General features: G+C 43.4%; 1 protein-coding gene across 8 annotated transcripts in view; it reads right to left on the reverse strand.

The window, feature by feature from the left end:
• IKZF2 (IKAROS family zinc finger 2) overlaps window positions 1–21,501 on the reverse strand; it is a 140,319-nt gene that overhangs the window by 40,148 nt on the left and 78,670 nt on the right. For 7 of the 8 annotated variants that reach the window (XM_075933947.2, XM_075933946.2, XM_075933945.2 and 4 more), the window contains one exon: window positions 12,558–12,725. In XM_075933947.2, the coding sequence (XP_075790062.1) occupies window positions 12,558–12,725 (168 nt within the window). Of the gene's footprint in view, window positions 1–6,827; window positions 7,053–12,557; window positions 12,726–21,501 lie in introns of those variants that run through there. The other variant, XM_025186823.3, reaches the window with a different exon arrangement.

Raw genomic sequence — 21,501 nt, forward strand, 5'->3', positions numbered from 1 at the left:
TGTGATTCTCTTGTGATCATCTGACTTCAGGAGCTAAGAGTTAACAGCCTCTTTGAGGTTCACTCATGTCTACCCATCTGGGATAAATTAATCCCTTATATAAGGCCACTGACATCAATGGCATTGCATTCTCTTAGGCCTTGTCTTCACACCACAGAAGATAGCTGTTGCTGCAATCAATCTTCTGGAGTTTGATTTAGCGAGACTAGTTAAGACTTGCTAAATCCAAGTCTGAGAGTGCCCTCCCAGCCTTCGGTATTCCTTCTTTTGCGAGGAGCAAGGGAAGCCAGTGGGGGTACTTGCTTCCACTGTCCTCCTGCTGTAGAGACACCGCTAAGCTCGGCTTAAGATAAGCCAACTGAAGCTATGTATTATGCTGAAAATGTATCCCTGCATTTCTTTCCCCCCTTCAGGGTTGGGGGGAGCTAACTATGTTGAGCCAGATCTGGTTTATCCACCATTGCCAACTCTTGCAGTTTCACTGTGAGTCTCACAATAATTGCTGGTTTTCACACAGTTCCAGCTTCTCCAGTTCAGCGATTACAGAAGCATCTCAGCTTTCATGTTTTTAAAAGGAAGTTTCAAGCCCATATGATTGTGGAGAAAAGTTTAGCCACATTAATCCTACAGGCTCAAACTCCAGAAGACCTGTAAAAAGAACACCACATTTATTATTTTGCAACCTGATCCTTTTGAAGCCCATGACTGATTTTAGCAGTCCTGAGTCTTGATTTCTGAACAGTTGGGATTTGCACTACTGCAAAACCAGAAGAATTCCATTGAAGCCAAGGGATATTTTTTCCAGATTTGTACAGTCATGAGAGAGAGATCAGAGTGTTACTCAGCCTGTTTAAAAGATTTTGGTAAATACCTCATTCCGTCCTTCCCCGTCATTTTATGTAGCAAAGTTAGGGTTAAGTTTCAAATCTCTACAAACTTTTGTCTTAAATTCTTCTCTCATTCCACACTGGCACTTTAGAGGGAAAAAAAAGAGCAGGGTACATATGAAATTCTGAATAAAATACCTATTCCAAAAGACAGCTCTTTATTGGACTTCTATTTTAAAGCATGTATTTACCACACACTCACTTTCCTTTTGCAGTATGGCCATACAGGGAGGCATAGTGGACATAAATTTGTTTTAATAATCTACTCCTGACCCCTAACAAGAATGACAAGCAATGATCCAAGATTTAACAAGAAGGGACAGGTTGTAGATGAGCCGGTTTCTCTGATTCTCCTGTACGGATCAAGTAGGATAAAGAAAGGGGAGAGGGTGGAGATTACAAAGCAAAAAGAGGCGACGTGTTCCTTTGGAGACAGAGTGAGTAATGCAGCTGGCCCGCAGCCACGCCACTGCCAGAGAGATCCAAGCATGCCAATACCGCAGAGTCAGCTATTTGGAGAGAAGAAAGGCCGTGTGGAAGTTTGACAAACAGTTCTGCTATCGGAGGGATGGGGTTAGCCATGACACAAACTCAAAACCTCGCACGCCTCATGCAAGACTCATGAGATATATTAGCGAGGGATATAAGAGGGCAAGACATTCAACGGGGAACGTCGCCCAGAACTACTTTTTGCTCTGATCAGACTAGGGAAGAATTTCACTTGGTTTCCCTCCCACAAACTAGACATGCCAGGCCTTCTGCAGCCAAGGTTAGCTGTTCAGATGCCAGTCACGGTCGCCAAGGAGATAAGCAAAGCGTGCACCGAGGAGCAGCACATAAATGAGGAAGATTTTATGGACCCAAGGCCTTTCTATATAAAAACGCCATCATCAATTTCTCAGCAATGTATTCTTTACGGGAAATGGGTCTGTCTTCCAGTAAGAGCTTAAAGCCCAAAAATAGCCTGGGATCTGCCTGTTCGAGGGAGCATCCATTTTCCCATGTCACACTAGCTCAGTTCTAGTGCACAGTCAGTCTTACAGTCTGACTAGGCAAGAAATGGGAGAAAAGCAAATGCTGTTCTCCCCATTTTGCAGATGGGGACGGCCGCACAAAAAAAGCAAGTGACTTGCCCAAGGACTATCCATGTCAGGTTCCTATTAAGGATCTTAAAGACTAGTCAACTATCCGATAAACAAAATCTTATTGGCTAACCAGTCTACTAGTCGATTCTACCCCACCCCTTGCTGCCTATCAGACAGAGGCAGCAAAAGGGGGAGAAGAGGGTACTTCAAAGGGGCAGCATGCACAGCTAAGCCGCTGGGGATCAGCTGTGTGGTGCTGCCCTTTGAACTCTGCCTCAGTGTTTCAAAAAGGGCAGCGATTCAAAGTGGTGTTGTGAAGCCCGGGCTGACCCCGGGTTCTGGGGAAATGCCACTCGGAACCCGGGGTCAGCTGGGGAGTCCCTAGCTGATCCCGGATTCTGCTGAAATGCTGCGGGGAGTCCAGGACCAGCTGGGGAGTCCTCCGCACGGCATTTCAAATCGGCAGTGCAGCATGGAGCCCGGGGTCAGTGGGGGACTCTTGTACCTTTCCAAGCTGGCACGCCCGTGTGCAGCCCAGAGTCAGCGGGACTTCCTGCTGGCCCCACGCTGCATGCCGAGTTCCACATTCCTCCTTTGAAATATACAAGAACTCCAGTGGAGGAATGCAGATGTGCTTATCGACTAGTCAAGTAATCAGTGGAAATTCCATCGACTACTCAATTAGTCAATTAACTGATTTTTAACATCCTTAGTTCTTATCTGGTCCCCTTCCCCATAGTATCTCCACACCACACAACTATTAATATCTGCCTCCCCACTCCGGCCAATGAGACATAGCAGAGCTATTATCCCCATTATACAGATGGGGAACTGAGGCAGAGAGAGGCTAAATGACTGGTTCAATATTGCACAGGAAGTCTGTGCTAGAATCAGAAATGAACCCAGGTCTCAAGTGCCACTCCAATGCCTTCACCTCAAGACACACCCTCTCTCTCAGAGACTAGTAATACTACTCATGCTTGATCTACCTTAACATGAGAGAGAAATGGCAGTTTCCATTCTCCACTGGCTATCAAACTCATTCTCCCCCTCCCTCACGAACCAAACCAGTTAGAATCTGCCAACTGTACATAATCTTCTCTCTCTTGAGAGGGCTGAAAGTGGGGCGTTGTAGCGCATTGGCTGGTATCTAAGCCTCTCTCTTTGCATTGTGTTCCTGAGAGACATCTTTGTTGATTTCTAATGTGCCACAGGACTACTCATTGGTTTTAAAGTTACAAACTAGCATGGCTACCTTTCTGAGGCATCTTTGCTGATAACTGTCAGGGTGCATGGAGCCCATGGAAAGGTATTTTTTGGGTCTTATTTTTTTAAAAATCTAAAAAACGAACATCTTTTAATGATCACTGTACTAACCCTCCCTTCTGCATTTTGCTGCATATTGTCTGCTTGGTAGGATCATAAACCAGATCCTCCTTGTGAAATTTCAGAGGGCATGGTGTAAGCCATGTTCCTCTTGGTTCAGGAATGAAGATACACATCTCTCCCCTCTGTTGCAAAGCATGGAGGAGAACTTGGTGCACTCTAGCTGAAATCACTCCTGCGCAGTTATGCAAAACATGTGCAACTGACACCTCTTATGTAATCAATCCTCACTAATCAACTCCTATCAACCACCTCCAGGAAAGGAGGAGGGGCAGAAAGGCAGGGAAAATTCATGCTGAGATCAAACAGAGAATGGGAAGAGAGCCAGAGAGGTATAGTCAGGTGAAAAATATAATTCCTCAGGTAGGAAACCTTCCGGATAAATGTCACTCTTTTATATACAATTCCAAAGTAGACAGATAGAGAGAGAGTGTCATACAGGGTTCAAAACAGATTCACTAGAAAAATCAAGTTTCTAATTTTCCTTCTCCAGTGATATCCATCAATATCTTAGCCCTGAGGAAATTGCAAAGTGCATGGGAGAACCAATCAGCAGAAGCCTTGTCCAACTCAAGTGTGCTATAAAGTTAACTAGTCTCTCTCAGCTTCCTTCAGAATGGCAAAAATACTGTGCTCCCCTTACAGTCTTGCTCATTACCAGAGTCACTGGCCAGTTTCTGGTCTCCATGTGACATGGCCCCATAGAAACAGCTAGACGGAGACCAGTGAAAATTGGGCCTATGACACAGCCAAAGTTTCCTAAAGTGAGTGATTTTTCACATCCTTGTGAGAATCAAAGGTCCTTTTATCAAAGCCCAGCTAACACATCAGATTTGCTCCCAAAATATAGGCCATGCTGAGAAAGGCATTTTCCCTGGAAAAAACCTGTTTTTCTCTGATTTCAGAGCAGCTGTAGCATCGAGCTGCTAGGACAAGAGAGAACCAAAAGAGAGTCTCGTTCTTCCTTTGCTACCCCACATAAACCAAACCCTCTGTCCCCCTCCTGAACTCATAACCCCTCCCAGACCCTGCATCCCAATCCCCTGCCCAAGGTCACAACCCAAATCCCTGTACTCCTCCTGCACCCCAGTGCGCTGTCCCAGGTCACAACCCCCTCCTGCCCTAGGTCACATCCCAAACCCCCTGTACTCCTCCTGCACCCCAGTGAGCTGTCCCAGGTCACAGCCCCCTCCTGCCCTAGGTCAACTCACGACTCAAACCTCTGCACCCCAAATCCCCTGCCCCAAGTCACAACCCAAAGCCCTGCACTCCCTCCTGCACCCCTGGTCAACTCACAACCCAAAGCCCTGCATCCCAGTCCAATGTCCCAGGTCACAACTGCCTCCTTCACCCAAACTCCCTCCCAGACCCTACACCCCCTCCTGCACCCCAATCCCTTACGTCACGCTTCCTTCTGCACCCTACCTCCACCCCCAGACACTGCACTGCTTCAATTAGTATCACGGAAGACTGCGGCTTTCGACCACTTTCCAAAATCTTGGAGTGGCCCCCGTCGAAAATTATTGCCACCCCTGACGTAGGAGCTTAAATTCCTGCTTACATGTTCCATGCCATTTTGAGCATTCAAATCCAAGATGTGTATAGTGACCGTCACCAGGGTTCCCCCAAGCACTTTCCCTCAGGACCTCCAGATCTCTACAGCTTGTGTGAAAACACTAATGCCCCTTTAGACTCTGCCCCTAAGTCTTCTAGCTGAAAGACTCTCCTTCACGTATGAGGCACATGGAGAGACATGTAACGTACAAATCCTTCTTAGGTGCCCATGTTTGCAAAGAGGTCCCATAACATCTCAAGGCTGGTGTTTTAAACGGGGATGACTGAAAACTGGCGCTGAAATCCAAATTAAGGCAGCCTAGTTTTAGGAGGGGTTGAATGCCTCCACCACTAGTGATTTCAAGATCAGATCCTCCAATTTTCAGTTTCTACTTGCCCTATCTGCAAAAATGGGGTAATAATATGCATCCTCTTCCCTCGGGTCTGGTGAAGATTAAAGAGTTAACGGTTGCAAAGTGACTGAAGATGAAAAATGCAGAACTTCATTCATTATAATAGCCATCTTTACCATTTTGCCTGAGATAATCAGCCAGTTGTTAGAGTATAATACTAAGGGCAAAGCTATGCAGTTGCTTCCATTTAGTAAGAACATAAACACGGCCACACTGGGTCAGACCAAAGGTCCATCTAGACCAGTATCCTGTCTGCCGACAGTGGCTAATACCAGATGCCCCAGAGGAAGGGAACACAACAGGTAACCCTCACAGGATCCCTCTCCTGTCATCCATTTCCAGACAAACAGAGGCTAGGGCCACCATTCCTACCCATCCTGGCTAATAGAGTCATGGAGGTTAGGTCCATCAATGGCTATCTAGCTCTTTTTTGAACCCTGTTCAAGTCCTAGTCTTCACCACATCTTCTGGTAAGGAGTTCCACAGGCTGACTGTGCAGTGCATGAAGAAAAACTTCCTTTTGTTTGTTTTAAATCTGCTGCCTATTAATTTCATTTGGTGACCCCTAGTTCTTATATTTTGGCAATAAGTAAATAACTTTTCCTTATTCACTTTCTCCACACCAGTAGATTTATGCATATAACTATTGCATAGCAGATATGTCAAACTAAGGAGATAATACATAGCTCTTTGTAGCCATGATGTAACAGAAATTGGAATATTGAAGCACTTATATGACTCTCCGTATCACTGGATCCAACCACCTCACAACCATGAATGCATCTTACTATCACAACCCCGGAAGGAAGTGGGTATTATCCTTATTTTATAGAGCGAACTTAGGCAGAGAGTAAACAAAATTATTTTGCCCAAGGTCACTGTTCTAGTTCAGCATTTACCCATAAGATAATCCTCCGGGGCTGACCAGCTCCAATATTGGTCCCCCGACAGATTAGGATAGAAATACAAAAAAGTAAAGAAAATGTAAAATAGGGCAACCAAAAAAAAAAAAAGTCAGAGGATGGGGAGATAAAATGCTTCCAATTTTGTCCTCTAGGTTAGAGAGCAGAGACGACTCAAGGGGCGTGCGACTATCTGGTCTGTGAAAGCCATTGAAGTCACGTTGTAAGGAAGGGAATTATTCACATCCCTGATGACGATATCACAGGGAATAACCCACCTGAAACTAACGAAGGGCTATTGTAGGTTCAATATGAGGAAGGGATTCAGAGACGCCCAAGCAGATGGACTGGGGAAGAGTTTCCCAAGGGATCTGACAGAAGCACAATCACTTCAAACGTTAAAGTTGCCATGAGACATGCCGGTGAGGACCACAGCACTATCAGTAACAGTCTCATCACAACCCTGTGTCAGTCTGACCCCACTGAAGTCACATAGACTAGCTTGGGGTGGAACAATACCTCTGAAGAGGAAGATTTAAGGGAGTTCACAGAACTCAAATCCTCCCCTCCCCAAGAAGTAGAATTAAAAAACAAACATACATTTTGGGCCCAGTGTAGAGCATCCTGCTGGGGGTAAAGCGGATATAACCCAGTAGTGAGGCAAGCTCCATATTCTCCAACAGTAGCACGACGCATTAAGCAAGGGATCAAGGGCCAAGCTGTCTGCTCTGCTCCTGGCTCCTTTGTGCTGCTTGTGAGCAACACACAATGCTCAGAATCTGGTGGCTGCTGTCAGGTTCTAAGAATTCCACAGGCAGGTGTGTGCGCGCGGGGGTGGGGGGAGGGAGAAATCTCTTAGCTAGCACTAAGCTAGCCAAAACTATCCCCTCACCAGCTGTCTTGCCCCACACTGAGGTGTGACTGTTCTCTGCCAAGTTACAAGTGGCTCTTAAAGACCATAGTCAGCAGCTGTGAATTAGAGCAGGCCCCTATGTAAGTGGGACCTGGGGCAAGCTGAGAGCCATACCCAGCTCCTAGGAACTACTCTCCCAAGGCTGAGCAGAGCAGGTTGCAGAAGAGAATCTGGCTCAGCGTTACCAGCACACTGGGCTGCTCCGTAACTCCTGTTTCGTGCTGTGGGGGCTGCTCCCTTCCATTCTCTGACCCAACGGCCTTCCAGAAGAGTTGCAGCCCCTTGTGTGGTGAGATTGCCTGGCTACGTGGTCCAGGCCTGCTAACACATTTGTGGGCAGGACCATGATCCTTAGAGAGATGGGACACTGGAAGAGTATCAGGCATCTCTTCCCCCCCTCCCAAAAGCCCATGCATGCACAATATTTCATTTCTTAACATCAACCCTCATCTCTATCGGAAAGCGAGAGTTTGGTAAGCCCTGTCCACAGCTCTCGCTGCCAAAGCACTTCTCCTATTTGTCTGTCTTATCTGTCAGCAACAGATCTTCTGGGTTTAACAGCTGGCGATTGTTTCATAACTTCTTCAAGATTCCCTGAAAGCTGCAGAAGGTTTTGCTTTAAAAAAAAAAAAAAAAAAAAACACACACAACACGATTCGCCAAATAAAACAGACTGATCGTTTGGGGACGAACTGTATTTCCTTCAGAACAAGTTATACAATAAAACTGGGATGATCTTTTTGGGGGGCTGGGTGGGTGAAGGCTCCATCTTGTACCACTTTGGGTGGGGACAGCATCCCGGCCCATACAGTCACTTAAGAGAAAAGGCTCAAAGGCCCCGATTCTCAGATTTATTTAGGCTCCTAATTTCCACTGAAAATCAAAGGGAGTTAGGAGCCTAATTCGCCATTGGGAATCTAGAAATGACCAATATTTGGGACCTATACCTCAGTGAATAATTGCTGCTTGCTCTACATGGTAAGTGTTGGCAGTGCAGCAGCTATCTAGAAAAGTCCTCTGAGGGTGAAATCACTCCTTACACAGAGGTTTATGCATCATTTAAACCTTCAAAATTGAGTCTCATGGGACATAAGCGAAGGACGAGCTTGGTTTTGGAGCTGTGCACAGAGGTGAATTCACCTTGGGATGCCTACCGTATGGAGGACCTTTGATCGAATTACCACCTCTTTTTTTTCAATCCTTGAACCTTTTCAATTCACATTTAAAACGAGGAACCAGGCAGACCAGAAACCTGAAGTTTTACTAACTCCACAGCACAGCGAAGGTCTGACTGAAGAAGATTACTGTGGCTACATCCCAATGTAGGTTACTATACATTGCTGTGTATGAATGAATAACATTCAAGAATCTAAAGACCGACAACCAAATAAAACAATTTCATTAAGAATAAGAGATTAACTCCACTGACTTTAACTGAAACTACACAAATAAAAAAGGCAGAGAAAAAGAGAGACTGCCTCATTCTACAGAAGCAGCACTCAGTAATTACGGCGACGCGCAGTAGCTCAACAAAACAACCTCTCCATAGGTTATCAAGTCAGTGTTGGTAGCTGGTTGTGGAAGCAGCTCAGCAGTACATAGGCAGCTAACGTCCACTAAAAGAAATGAGAAGAAGATGTGGTTTTTAACTTGGGGGAGCTGGGCTTTACAAACCAGCCCTTGCATGTCTATCGGATATTCCGTTTCTTTTCCATAGGATTAGCTCTCAGCTCCTCTGTAACTTCTCTTCTGTCCAGCATGTACTCAATGCCTGCAAGTCCAGCTTAAAGCAAAGCTCCCACCGTGACAATAGCACCACAGACTTGGACTTTAAGGTTGGAAGGGACCTTCATGTTCATCTAAATCAGACCCTCTGCACACTGCAGGCCACAAGCCTTCATCCGCCCACTCTTGTTAGATGCCTAACTTCTAGCTGATCTGGTTTTCAGTGCCGTGCTTGTTCTTCCACTATTCCAGCTGCACTGACTGAGACAGGAGCAAGTGAGGTGATGTTTCCAAGCTCAGACTGAGTCATTCCCTCAAACAGGGTTAGGATTCTTCCCAGGCCACACATGCCCCTAATCAAAGTTTGACTGTCTCCACTCCACTGAAAACGCATGCCAATTCCTGCAGACTGAGGCGTCATGAAGGTTTGGAACAGGCAAACCCTTGCTCCTCCCTGAAGAATGCTAACTCATGGACATAGACCTATTGGTTTCAGAAAAATTACCAGCATGGAGAATATTAATCAACTGAGTAAGGGGTTTGCAATGAAGCCCCTAAAAAAATGAGACTTGCAAGTCAAGATGCGTAAAGCAAAGTAAGAAACCTGCCCTTCTGTAAATGGATATTTTCATGGCTAGTGGTCCCCCAATTTCTTAGACACTCTATGTATTTTGCACAGATCAGGCAATTTTTTTTCCTGTGCTCCTCTTTTTCTAATAAATGCTTCACTGGCTTCCTCTCTCCAATGAAAAGGATCCCATTAGTTCAGTGCTATTGAAAAGCTCTATAAACAACAAGCCAGCATTCAAGCACAATAGGGGAGGGGAAAAAAAACAAACATTTTTTACAAATGCCCACAATAAAAAATATTTTAAAACCTGGAAAAAAAATACCTTGGAAGCATACTTGAAATTTACAGCAGTAATTTTTGTGCTATATATATATTACAAAGAATATATATAAAATGTTCTTTTTAACATAGACTTTTTTGCTACAGCTGAAACACAAAAAAAAGCCTACATTAAAAAAGATTATTGAGGCTCCAAAGTCAAGGCACTCGGATGTTAGGAAAATGGTAGTAAAAAGGCTGTGTAACCTTAATTCAGTCCACTTACACATATGCCTTATGATAAAGTTGCTCATCACATGATCACGTACTATATCAAAACCTTCCCAAAACCAAAGGCCCTACAGATCGGAGAAAAATCAATACACGGTGGCTCACTAGAACTGCAAATATCAGTAAAAAAAATAAACAAACACAGGAGTAAATACTTGTAGGATCAAACCCTTCAGTACCTAAGGCTAGTTTATGACAGTACTACACATGTTTAGTGGTACCAGTGCATTGAGTGGTACCTTCATTTTAGGGCTAATTGCATTGTATAGCACTAGTGAATAAAAGTGGTACAATATAGATTTTGAGATCCATGGATGAAGAAACTAAGTACAAAGAAAATAGAAATACCAAAAAAATGTCGGGGGAGGGGGGATTGTCAACTCAAAATCCGTGTAGGTATAGTTGTATCAGTCCCAGGACATTACTTTACTTATTTTGTCTTTCTAATCTCTTTTATTGGACCAAAGTCTCTTGGCAAGAAACAGACAAGCATCACAGCTAAATGCATTTAGATCTGATGCTCACAGTAGCTTTCCAGGACCCAAAGAAGAGCTGTATACAACTTGTAAATACATCTTTTTCACCAACAGATGTGGATCCAATAAAAGACATGAATTCAAAAGCTATTCAGTGTTTTTAAAAAATTAAAAGAAGTTCTAGGTACATTAGCTGCCTCTGACATGCTAATTTCTATCAGTTTACAATCACATTTTCCTATTTTTTAAAATGTGTTCCTTTCCTCTCTTGTTGTGTGAAAGACCCACACACGGAAGAGGGGAAAACTGACTAAGACTACACAGGGGAAACAGTGAAACTGACTAAGTGGTGTCATAAAACACTAAGCGCCGCCAAAAAACACACATTCAACTGAAAAACTGGGTGTTTAAAAAAAATTAAACTCTCTCTCCTACAGCACGTGTTGGTGCTTCTTTCAACGAGCAACACGTAAATAATATTTCAGAGAAAAACGCGATGTTTAATTTGATAGTGTCCTTTTAATTGTTAAAATTCATTTTAAGGGAAAAAGAACTTCACACGTTGAAATAATGGACCAGATCTTCAGTGGTGCAAATCAACATAGCTCTCTCAATTCAAGTGGAGCAATGTGGATTCAAACCAACCCCACCTAATCTAGATCAGTGTGTAGGGCTTTCACTGTCGACCATATTCACCATTGTCTTCATTCTCTTATCTTTAGGTTTCATCTCTGATGTATCTAGTTTTATGACTAAGGAAGAGAGAAGAGGCAAAGATTCTAGTCTACCAGACTTCTGTTAGATCTTCTAGAGTCTTTAACTAGACTCTTGTGATCAGTCTATTAAAATATCATTTTTCAGAAGCTGAGAATGGGGACCGTGGAGGGGTGATGTGATGATTCCCCGTTCTGTTCATTCTCTCGGGAACACCTGATATTGGCCATTGTTGGAAGACAGGATATGGGACTAGACAACATTTGGTCTGGCTCAGTGTGGCTGTTCTTGGTGCCCATCTGGTGTAGTGAGGGGAGTCAGTAAACAAACAAACACAAAACCTCTCTTACATAGATGACACTCCTTCAAAATGAAGCGGAGGTTCAAAACTAAAAAGGCAGAACTGGCAAGCAAATCATTGAGGAGTGCAACATCCAGAGGCTTCCAATGGGACTCATACGTCTAAGTGACAAGGGAGCTTCTGAAAAATCTCTCTGCGGAGCAAGCAATATTTCAGCCTCGTGAGAAAAGGGCACTATGCACCTGATATTTTCACACAGGAAACATGAACCAACTCATCTCTAGGTAACAATATCTAAAGGCCTTTTATGAAAATCACCTGAAACCACACTGCGTGTGTTTTTATAAGGTAGGTTATTTCTGTTATTTCTTAAAAAAAAAAATCATATTTTTTGTCTTCTTGCCATATTTCAAGCGGTTATGGTCAGAAGAATGTGAGAAATTCACCGCACGAGACTTCATACATATTTTCTTGTGTGTACCAAGAATCAACACTTTAAACAAGTGCAATGCTACAAAGGTAAGAACAATTGTCATATCGTCCAATTATCTATCTGTGTTCATTCAGCAATTAAGGAGCACACGATGAATTCTCTTCAATAGGAGTGCACTTGCCACATCTTTCCTATGATCTAGGAGGCATTATGGCTTAAAGGCATGCCTGAACCCTACCAGTAATTAGTGTCTATAAACCTTACCAATCAACGGAAATTACTAGGAGCCAACGGAATGTGACGCAAATAGTAAAATACATTTTTAGATGAACTACTTTGTTCTGACCAACCTTTGGGATTTTACAGATGCTCAGCGCTCAAGGTGTCGACACAGTCTAGTGCCAAAAGGCAGGATGCACCCGTCGAGATGCACAAAGGGAAATTTAGCATCCATCTCATTTGCATAAGGGGTAGGTCTGATTTGCCCAATTCTGATTTGGATTTTGGGTTCCCAGAGTTTAGGACTCGGATGCGTCTAGCAGCCCAGAACTAATTCATCAGGAAACATGGTTGCAATTTCATAACCTACTTGGGGTTAACAGTGCTAAGGAAGAAAACAACAGGGAAGAGGAGACATTGAAGGCTCACCAGAGTGTGTCCTGAGGTGTCCTGTGAGGGCGTCCCTTCTCCGGCAGGCATAGCTGCAGAAGGGACATTTGAACGGTTTTTCCCCAGAGTGCAACTTGATGTGCCTCAGCAGGTTCCCCTTCTGCGTAAAAGAAGCGCCGCACTGGTTACAATGGAAGGGGCGCTCACCTACAGTGGAGAGAATCATCAAGAAACCATCAAACACAGAACACATACAATATCCTATCGCTTGTAACACAGTCTAGTGCAGCCGTATCTATGCCCACTCCATCGCCCAATGTAAATCCCCTGCAAACCCTGTGTTGAATGTCTTTGTAATATGGGACTCTCTGATGCTAAGAACTTGCTCTCTTCATAATGACCATGAGCAACATTTTCAATATTTTTGGTGCCTCACTTTTGGGCACCCAACCTGAGATGCTTTATGAGGTCGGATTTTCACACAGGGCTGAACATTCACCCTCTGAAAAAGGTGTTCTAAGCTGGGCAACCGAAAACACTCATCACGATGGAAAATTTAAGCTCTCTTTATGGTTTACAAATATTTTAATAGGCCTCATCCTCAGAGGGGTTTTAGAACAGTCAAATATTTACTTTGGATAAATATCATGGCCTCAAATTAAAAAAAAAAATTAATCGTATCCTTTGAGGCTCTTTGCACTGCTGACGTGATGTAAAGCATCTTTAGTGTAAATGAGAATCAGGCTCCAATAGATTTAGTAAGTAGCAAACACAGTGAAAAAAAGCTGCACCCTAGAAAAATGAGAAGTAAACAGGTTTGGCTTGAAAGACCATTTATTTAAAAGTTATCATCAATACAAGAGTTTTGTTTTAAAGAAGAAATTACTAACCCTTCAGTAAAACCATTTGTGTTGATATTAAAGATTTGATTTAATCTGGGAGGTTTTGATTCTCTTCCCAACCTACAACACAGGTTTCATTAAATAATAAATAAAATTAATGTAGAAAATCTGAAAAAAAGACAACATTTTTTGTGAAATGAAATACAAAAATATACACTATGCAATACACTTTGTAACACACTGAGTCTCTCGCAATTCAACATGGCTCTTCAGCATGTGCTTGACATTAATCATATGCTGAAGCCCTCTTCGTTATGAAGGAAGTCAATGGAATTGAAGTGTGTACTTAATTGTCAACCATATGCTTTTACTGACTCAGAATCTTCAACACTGGAATACCTGATTCAAAAAGAAAGTTAAAAGATATTCCTAACTTTCAGCATCCAAGTAAAACTGTTTATTTTTTAAGCACATCTCCTATTGTACGGTTTTGGGCACACCAATCCCAATGTGATAAACGCATATATGGTTTGATAATAAGCTGGCTGAAGAAGAACATCATCTTTCTTTTTAATTGACTGCATTCTGTAATCAATTGTCCAGTATTCTAGTATCTTACTTGTACGGTTTTGCCCCCTTTTGATGCAATGATCTGTGAGGTAACCTCATTGCCAAAGAGATCTAGGGCAGAAATCTGGCCTTTCATTTCTGAATGCTAAAAGAGAGAGAAGGAATTCAGCTATGTTCAGTCAGGTGTGTCTAGACTACAGGGTTTTTGTTTTTTGTTTTTTAAAGTGGCCTTTTTTCAAAAAACCACCCCTGCATCTAGACTGCCACTGTGTTCTTTTGACATTAAATTGAAAGAACACAGCTTTTTTTTGACTGCGGTAAACCTCATTTTACGAGGAATAACACTTTTTTTTCCGAAAAAAGGTGTTATTGAATGCAAACAGGACTTTTTCGAAAGAGAGCATCCAGACTGCCTGGGTGCTCTCTTTTGAAAAAGTGGGTGAGAAGTGGTTGCAGTATAGATGCTCTCTTTCAAAAGAGGCTTGCAGTCTAGACGTAGCCCACGCCACACATCAGCTTCTTCTGTCCACTCCTGGGCTCAGTTTTCAGTTCTAGCCATTCCATAATGTTGACTAATTAATGGAAAGATTCCATACCGTCAGGCAACCACTTTTCCAATTTTGCCATGTGTGGTTCCATTTCATTGTTGTTAATTAGATTAAGCCATATTTACATTACAGTCCTGTTGCAGATGCCATCAACCAATCATCAGTCTCATCCCTCCAAAGTCTTCATTAATTGTTTTTGTAAGATTAAATACTCCCTTGTTACATAAAATGCATGCTATGTGGTCATCACACTATTTCTTGTGTCTACTGTAAATTCTATCACGTGTGCTGGATACAAAATTAAGAAATATAATTTACTTGAGAGCATGACAATGTTATTAAAAAGTTGGGCCAAAAATTCTTTTTTTCCAATCAACTAACCATGATGCTGATGGTAATAATTGGAAATATTTGTTTTGAACTTTCAAAAAGTATTTTATGGACTCGATCTGGTGTTACTTTTCTCCCAACAAGTTTGAAATTGTGTGTTGAACACCCACAATTGAGAAGTCTAAGGTTCTATTTACAAATGGTTTATGAAGGATTAATAAAGGAGTAATAAACATGTTACAGACAAGAGTGGTATATATTATTGCTGGTTACAAGCAGGTCACTAGAAGGCAATACAGATTGTTATACACAATCTATTCACCTTTTGGACTCTAACTGTTTAATAAAACCTCACTTCATCATACAGTAACCCTTTATAAATGATTTATAAATAGAACATTAATATGAAGTGTAACAAAATTAGATGTCTAGTACCAAAAAACCCTGCTGAATACACATTATAGTTTGTAAATGTGTCATGGTAGAAGTTCAAAACATTTTAAAGACTTTCCCCTGCCCTCCTGCCAAATAAAATAATAGAACTCCCTCCCGAATCACTAGATGATATTTTTCTTTAAAAAAAAATGCAGATTTTTCACACTTTGGACAGACACTCCCCCCAAGAACACAAACCAGCAATCCCAGTTTTTTAAGTGTGTGGTTCCCTAGAAGAGTAAACTGCAATGTCTATATGCTCTTGGATTAACTGTACTGTATGTTAATTTCAACACCTTGGCACAAAGAAAATAGACCAGATAACGGTTACAGATCATTTTTTCTTCTGAAGTCCCTCTGCTTGAGGATTAGTCCAACTAAACCTCAACAATTCTTTGGCTTTTACAAAGGCAAAACTCAAGCCAACAGTCACATGGCTAAACATTTAACGCCTTGTAGAAGCCAAGTGTCCACTGAAGCTTGCGGCCCTAGTTGGTTGACCTGGAACATACACAGTCACTAAAACGAGAAAAAGAGAATATAAAATGTTACCATTCTTGATCGGCTACAGTTCCACACCCACGTTGACTGCACAAGATACAAGGTGAATTGGGCTCTGGGAATTTGGGCCAAGTGGATTTGATGGGGCTTGGCTCTTCATAAGGAATTGTAACTGGATTATCTAGAGAAAGGAGACCTGGATCGCACCTTGTGAGCTACATATGGCACTTGTATGGTTAAAATGGAGCTCACGGAGCCTGCCCCAACCCCATTCTTTGCCTGACAGATTATGTGGGGCAGCTTGGGGGCTTGTGCCCTGCAGCAGAGTGGTGGGGTTAAGAGCTTCTGCCAGTGATCACGGGTGCCTTCTGAAAGTGAGGGGGGCACCATTTAAAAGGGTCACCCCCCACACAGCTCTAGTGTCTCCCAAGGCATGCTCCTTCTCTTATCCTCAGCGCCACCCTTCCTTCCCCCCCGCCCCCCCCCCGGCAGTTCTCAGATGGATAGGCAAGGATAAACAGCTGGGTGGGATGTGACTCCACCCAGCTCGCTTCACTCCTCACCTCTGGCTCCACCCAGCAGGGAGGGAGGGCTCATCTCCTGGGGCACAGGCCTCCCCCAGGAGCTGGGCCCCAAGCTCTGGCAGGTGCACCCTGGTTCTCAAATGCCTGAAGATCATCATATGCAGCTTCGAGGGTCAGGAAATTTGGCCACCCCGATATACAGCCCATTGGCTACAGATTTTACAATAGCACAAATTAATACTGCTGATCATCTCAAGTAACATTCTGAAACCAGGGTGATGTGCTGATCAATTTCCTATGAATGTTTTCTGCATTTTACACCATAAAAAATAGTTGAAATGTTCTCAAGAAGCAACGCCAGCTCCTTTTCTGCTTAACAGGACTGCTTCCACGTACACAGTCAGTCATTCTCCCTAATCGTCTCAGCACGGAAGTGGTGTACAGAAGTTTCAGTATGAGTTAGCCTCTGCTGCATTTCATCCCACTGTTAATTACAACTGTGTTACTCTCAGTAACTGAGGGCCCAGGGTGTATCCAAACCTTATCAGCCACTCTTAGGGAGACTCCAGGCCTACTGGCTTTCAAAGTATTGAAGATAATATGGAGTAGCCCTCAGTAAGATGGTAGGACACTAGCAGGTAAAATAAGTTTCCTCCAAATTCAATAAAAACTGCATCCTGCACAGAACAGCCACTTGCTTTTTAAAAAAGCTTCTTACATTCTGGAGATTTTAAAATGGGTGAAGCAGAGACATTGTAGTACCCAATGCCTGTTGTATAGCTTTCCAAACACATTACACCAGTTGTACTTCTCTAGTCCGGCACCCTTGGGACCTGACCAGTTCCAAACTGGATAACTTTCCAGACTGTGGGAGGTCAATATTGTCTAGCAGCATTACCAACACTTCCACTGCTTATTAGGCTGTTAGAGAACATTTACGGGTAAACTACAGCTAAATAACAGCACAGACACAGAGCCAGGATGGATGGCTGTAAACAAACTTTATGGGACTGCAGGAAACTTGGCCACATGCATGAAAAGTGGACATCTGGGTAACTAAAATCATGCTGGACCATGGAGGTTGCTGGAATGGAGAGTGCCAAATTAGAGAAGTTCAACCTATACCTGTATATATGGAGCCCAATTTAGGGCTAGATCCTAACTCCTGTCAACAATGAGAAGCACTTCTCTTTGTAAGCTGTCTCACTGTAATCAACAGGACTGTTTGCAAATGACAGAAATGGACTCCGTTCTCATTTGCACAAAGGCCCTTTTTACAATGCTACAGTGGTGCATGATAATTAATTAAATTAATTAAAATTAACTGAAGTGAACGTTCATGGCATTATTTCACACCTGCCTTTAAGACTCCTTTTCCCTAGTAGGGATGGTAGAAAGCAGCCCTGGTTTAAATAAGACTCAAGATCAAACTGACTCAAGGCATCAAAGTCTCGCCCGTAGAAATGAAAGGATTCCGATTTTGACAACTGTGTTTTGCCGACAGCTCTGCTGCTCAATGAATGCGTTAGGCACTGAAAGAGGGAGACTTAAAGAACAGCCCTCTTTGCCTCCTCAGACTCTGCCCAGGAGGTTTGAAAAAACTGTTAATTTAGCATTAACAATAATATTCATTTTGATCCTCCACAAAGTTACTTCGGGATGTTTTAATTAAAATACAGGAAAAACCATTGCCTAGGGTGCACTAGTTGCCTCAACTGCTCTGGGAGCACAGACGAAATGGTAGCGTTATTGCTACCCTAACAATAGCAAAAACAGAACCATCAGTTGTTATTTGGATCCAGGGCTGGCCTTACCATGAGGCGAACTGAGGCTGCCGCCTCAGGTGCCAGACTGTGTATGTGTTGGTGGGGGAGATGAGTGCCACTAGGACCCAGAGTGTAGAAAATTGTGTCTGTGCTGGTGCATATGTATTCCCTCTGCTCTAGATGCACAGAGATGGTGGAGTTCCTTGAGAGTAGTAGAACAGGAAAGAAGGCAGAATTGAGACCTTCCAAAGTTTGGGCCCAAGCGAGGGGGCATCATTTGAGCTCCCTGCCTCAGGTGCCAAAATGTTGGTGGCTGGCCCTGTTTGGATCGATAGGGGGAGAACAGATTCCATTTCCAAATATGTTGTTTTAAGTCCCTCTCATTTTCTTGGAATATAATGCAAGAAATAAACATCTAGACCATTAGCTAGTTAAGAAGTGAGGCTAATAAGCATTTTACAACAGTGGTTAACTACAAAACAAATGCAGGAATAAAGAAATTAAGGGATTTACTTGACTTTATCTTGGATAATTCCACCTCTGGAGGAGGGATTTTATTTGTTATTTCTTAGTCATTCCTGGGCTCAAATAGCATTAATGATAATATTACTTTTCATCCTCCACATAAAGTTGTTTTGGGTTGTTTTAATTAAAGTATAGGAAAAAAAATTCAAAAGTACCTTTAAGTACATTTTTGGCCAGATTTTTAAAAGAACTCAGCACCTGATTAATTCTTAAAATGAAAAAGCAAATTAAAAGCAAAACAAAACTTACCAATTCTCACTGTTATCAATAAGAGCTGCGGGGGACAGAATAATTTTAGAAAACCAGCCTCTTTCATTTATGCAGTAAATGGGAACTGAGCAATTCTTAAAATCTGCCCATTTTTTAAGGTGCCTAAATAGAAGATGCCAAATTCTTTTGAAAAATCTAGCCCTAGAACTTTTGTTCCATTTAGCCAATGCCAAAGAATATCATGGTGAAAGAGGCAATAGACGCAAGTAGTCTAGGCATTAAATCAAATTAAGCCTTTCTATGAAAATATTTCACAGTCTAGTGATGTTAACGCTAACCAGATAATAAGGCCATCTATTTAAATTTGTGAGGTAACCAAATTAAACATGAATGTCTTGAATACTGAATAGCACAACTGGTTCCCCCGGCCCCAAATCGATTGTGCTAAAACAGCCTTGTCCCTGTGTAGAAGAAAATGTTAAACAATCCTTTTAGTTGGTCACAGTTCTGTGTGTGCATCTGCAAAGCTGTGAATGTGACAGTAGGCTTTGGAAAATTTCTTCCCTGGTACATCAAATATACATTGGGGTACTAACACGCAGATGGGGTGAAACCAAATGCTTGAGAGTTTCCTGAAGAGATCAGCAGAAAATGCAGTATTTCGCCAATGTGAAAAGTGGATTAACAAAGGTGGGCTAGACTGAGATACCCTCATCCACGCTGAATAGCAGTATCTTGCAATATGTGAAATTGCACTGAAAGGAGGCAGTATGGCCTAGTGGATAGAACACTGGACTGGGACTCAGGAAACTGGGTTCTATTTCTAGCTCTGCCACTGGCCAGCTGGGTCACTTGGCAAGTCACTTCACCACTCCACACCTTGGTTTACCCAACTGTATATGGGGATAATGATACTGATCTCCTGTGAAAAGCACTTGGAGATCTATTGATGAAACGTGCTAGATAAGTGCTAAAGCCAGGCCTATACTAGACCTGGAAGCTTGGCTTAAGGTACGCAACTCCAATTACATAAGCAGGAGTAAAGATGCCAACAGGGCACCCTCAGAGTTTGATTTAGCAAGTCTTAACTAGACTCGCTACATTGAACTCTGTAAGATCAATCGTGGCAGCAGCAGCCATCTTCCATTTAGTGCAGACAAAGCCAAAGTATCATGGTGATGGATTTAAGATACTATTCAGTGTGTGTAAGGGACTCACAAACCTCACTGAGACTGCAGCATGGCTACGGAAGAGCATCAATGTACACCATATGGTATCAGCTCTACTGAAAGAGGAAAGATAGGAGGGTTTTTTGGTTGTTGTTCATCCCTGTAAATGGACAAGCCTAGAGGCATTACAATTTCATATTTAAAACAATAGAATTCCTTGTTATTTCTGTAGACAAATTAAGTCTTGTCCCTACTCTCCTCACCCCTCGATTCCACCAAACACGAATGCCTGGAGTATCCAATGACAGTATTACCTGATTATCTAACTACTGCAGTAACACAAAACCCTCAAAGAATCTGCTACAAGCCTGCCCCTGTGTGCAATAGGGATGTTAAGTATCGGTTAACTGAATAGTCGAATAATCTCAAGCATTCTTATCTGTTAGTCAGCTAGTCTATAGTCCCTGGGGCTGGGGCTCGCAGCCAGCGTGCTCCAGCCTCACTCCGGAGGAGCCCCCTGCCTATATCAGAGGCAGCAGCACAGGGTGCCAGGTGGAACCTGGTCTTCAAAGGGAGCCAGTTTAAAAAGCAGTTCCCCTCGCGGACCAGCTGCCTGTCACCCTGCGCTGCTACCTCTGATACAGAGGCAGTGGGGTGGCAGCAGTCCCTGTCAAATAGGGGTGTGACCGGGCACCCCCCAGTCTGGTCCGGGGGCCGGACAGCTTTTCTTCAAATGGGTGGTCTTGCCCTTCACGTTGGGGTTTTTGCTGTATTTCCTTTCTCCTCGGGCGGGGGAAGGAAGGGGGGCCCGGGCCCTCCCTCACTCTCGGGCCCCAGCCCAGGGCCCTAAGGACTGAGACTGCGCACCAGTCTCGGTCAGGCTGACGGGGTCGTGCCCCTAAACGTGTCACGCCTCCCCATCTCACCGGCGGGGCCGGGGCGGGCTCAGCTGTTCCGTGGCGCTCCTCCAGCTGAGCCGCAGCGCCACTCAGCTGAGCGGCGGCTCGGGAGCAGCCGGCACACGGCCGGTACCCGTCCCGCAGCCCCTCTGAGAGGGCGCAGGTTCCCTGGTGCGGGGTCTCTGTACCCCGTCACAAGGGGTCTGAGCTTCCGGACCGAGTACGAGCCAGAACTGAGCTGGGCTGCCTGCCCACCTGGCTCCTAATACACTTTAAATGCAGAGCCACAGAGGGGGTAGATCCCAGACCTGTTTCAAGCCAGGACCGAGCCGAACTGCTGGCCAGCCTGCTAAAATATTTACTGGTAAATATGCGTGTGTGTGTGGGGGGGGGGAAATGCATGTAGTCTATAGTATTAACCTACAAGTAGGGCTGCCAGATGGTTTCAACAAAAGTACCAGACACTTGACGTTACATCACAATCTACATTACATCTTATTTAGAAAATACCAGACATTTCTACTTTCTCATTTATATTTTCTCAATTTGTTTCCTGAACACAAAGCTCAAATACTGGACTGTCCAGTTCAAAACCAGACATCTGGCAACCCTACCTATAAGCTTTTGCTACACTATTACATCCCTAATAGCATGGAGCATGAAA

The sequence above is a fragment of the Pelodiscus sinensis genome, chromosome 7, assembly GCF_052426305.1.
Source record: "Pelodiscus sinensis isolate ZL-2025 chromosome 7, ASM5242630v1, whole genome shotgun sequence".
Lineage (NCBI taxonomy): Eukaryota > Metazoa > Chordata > Testudines > Trionychidae > Pelodiscus > Pelodiscus sinensis.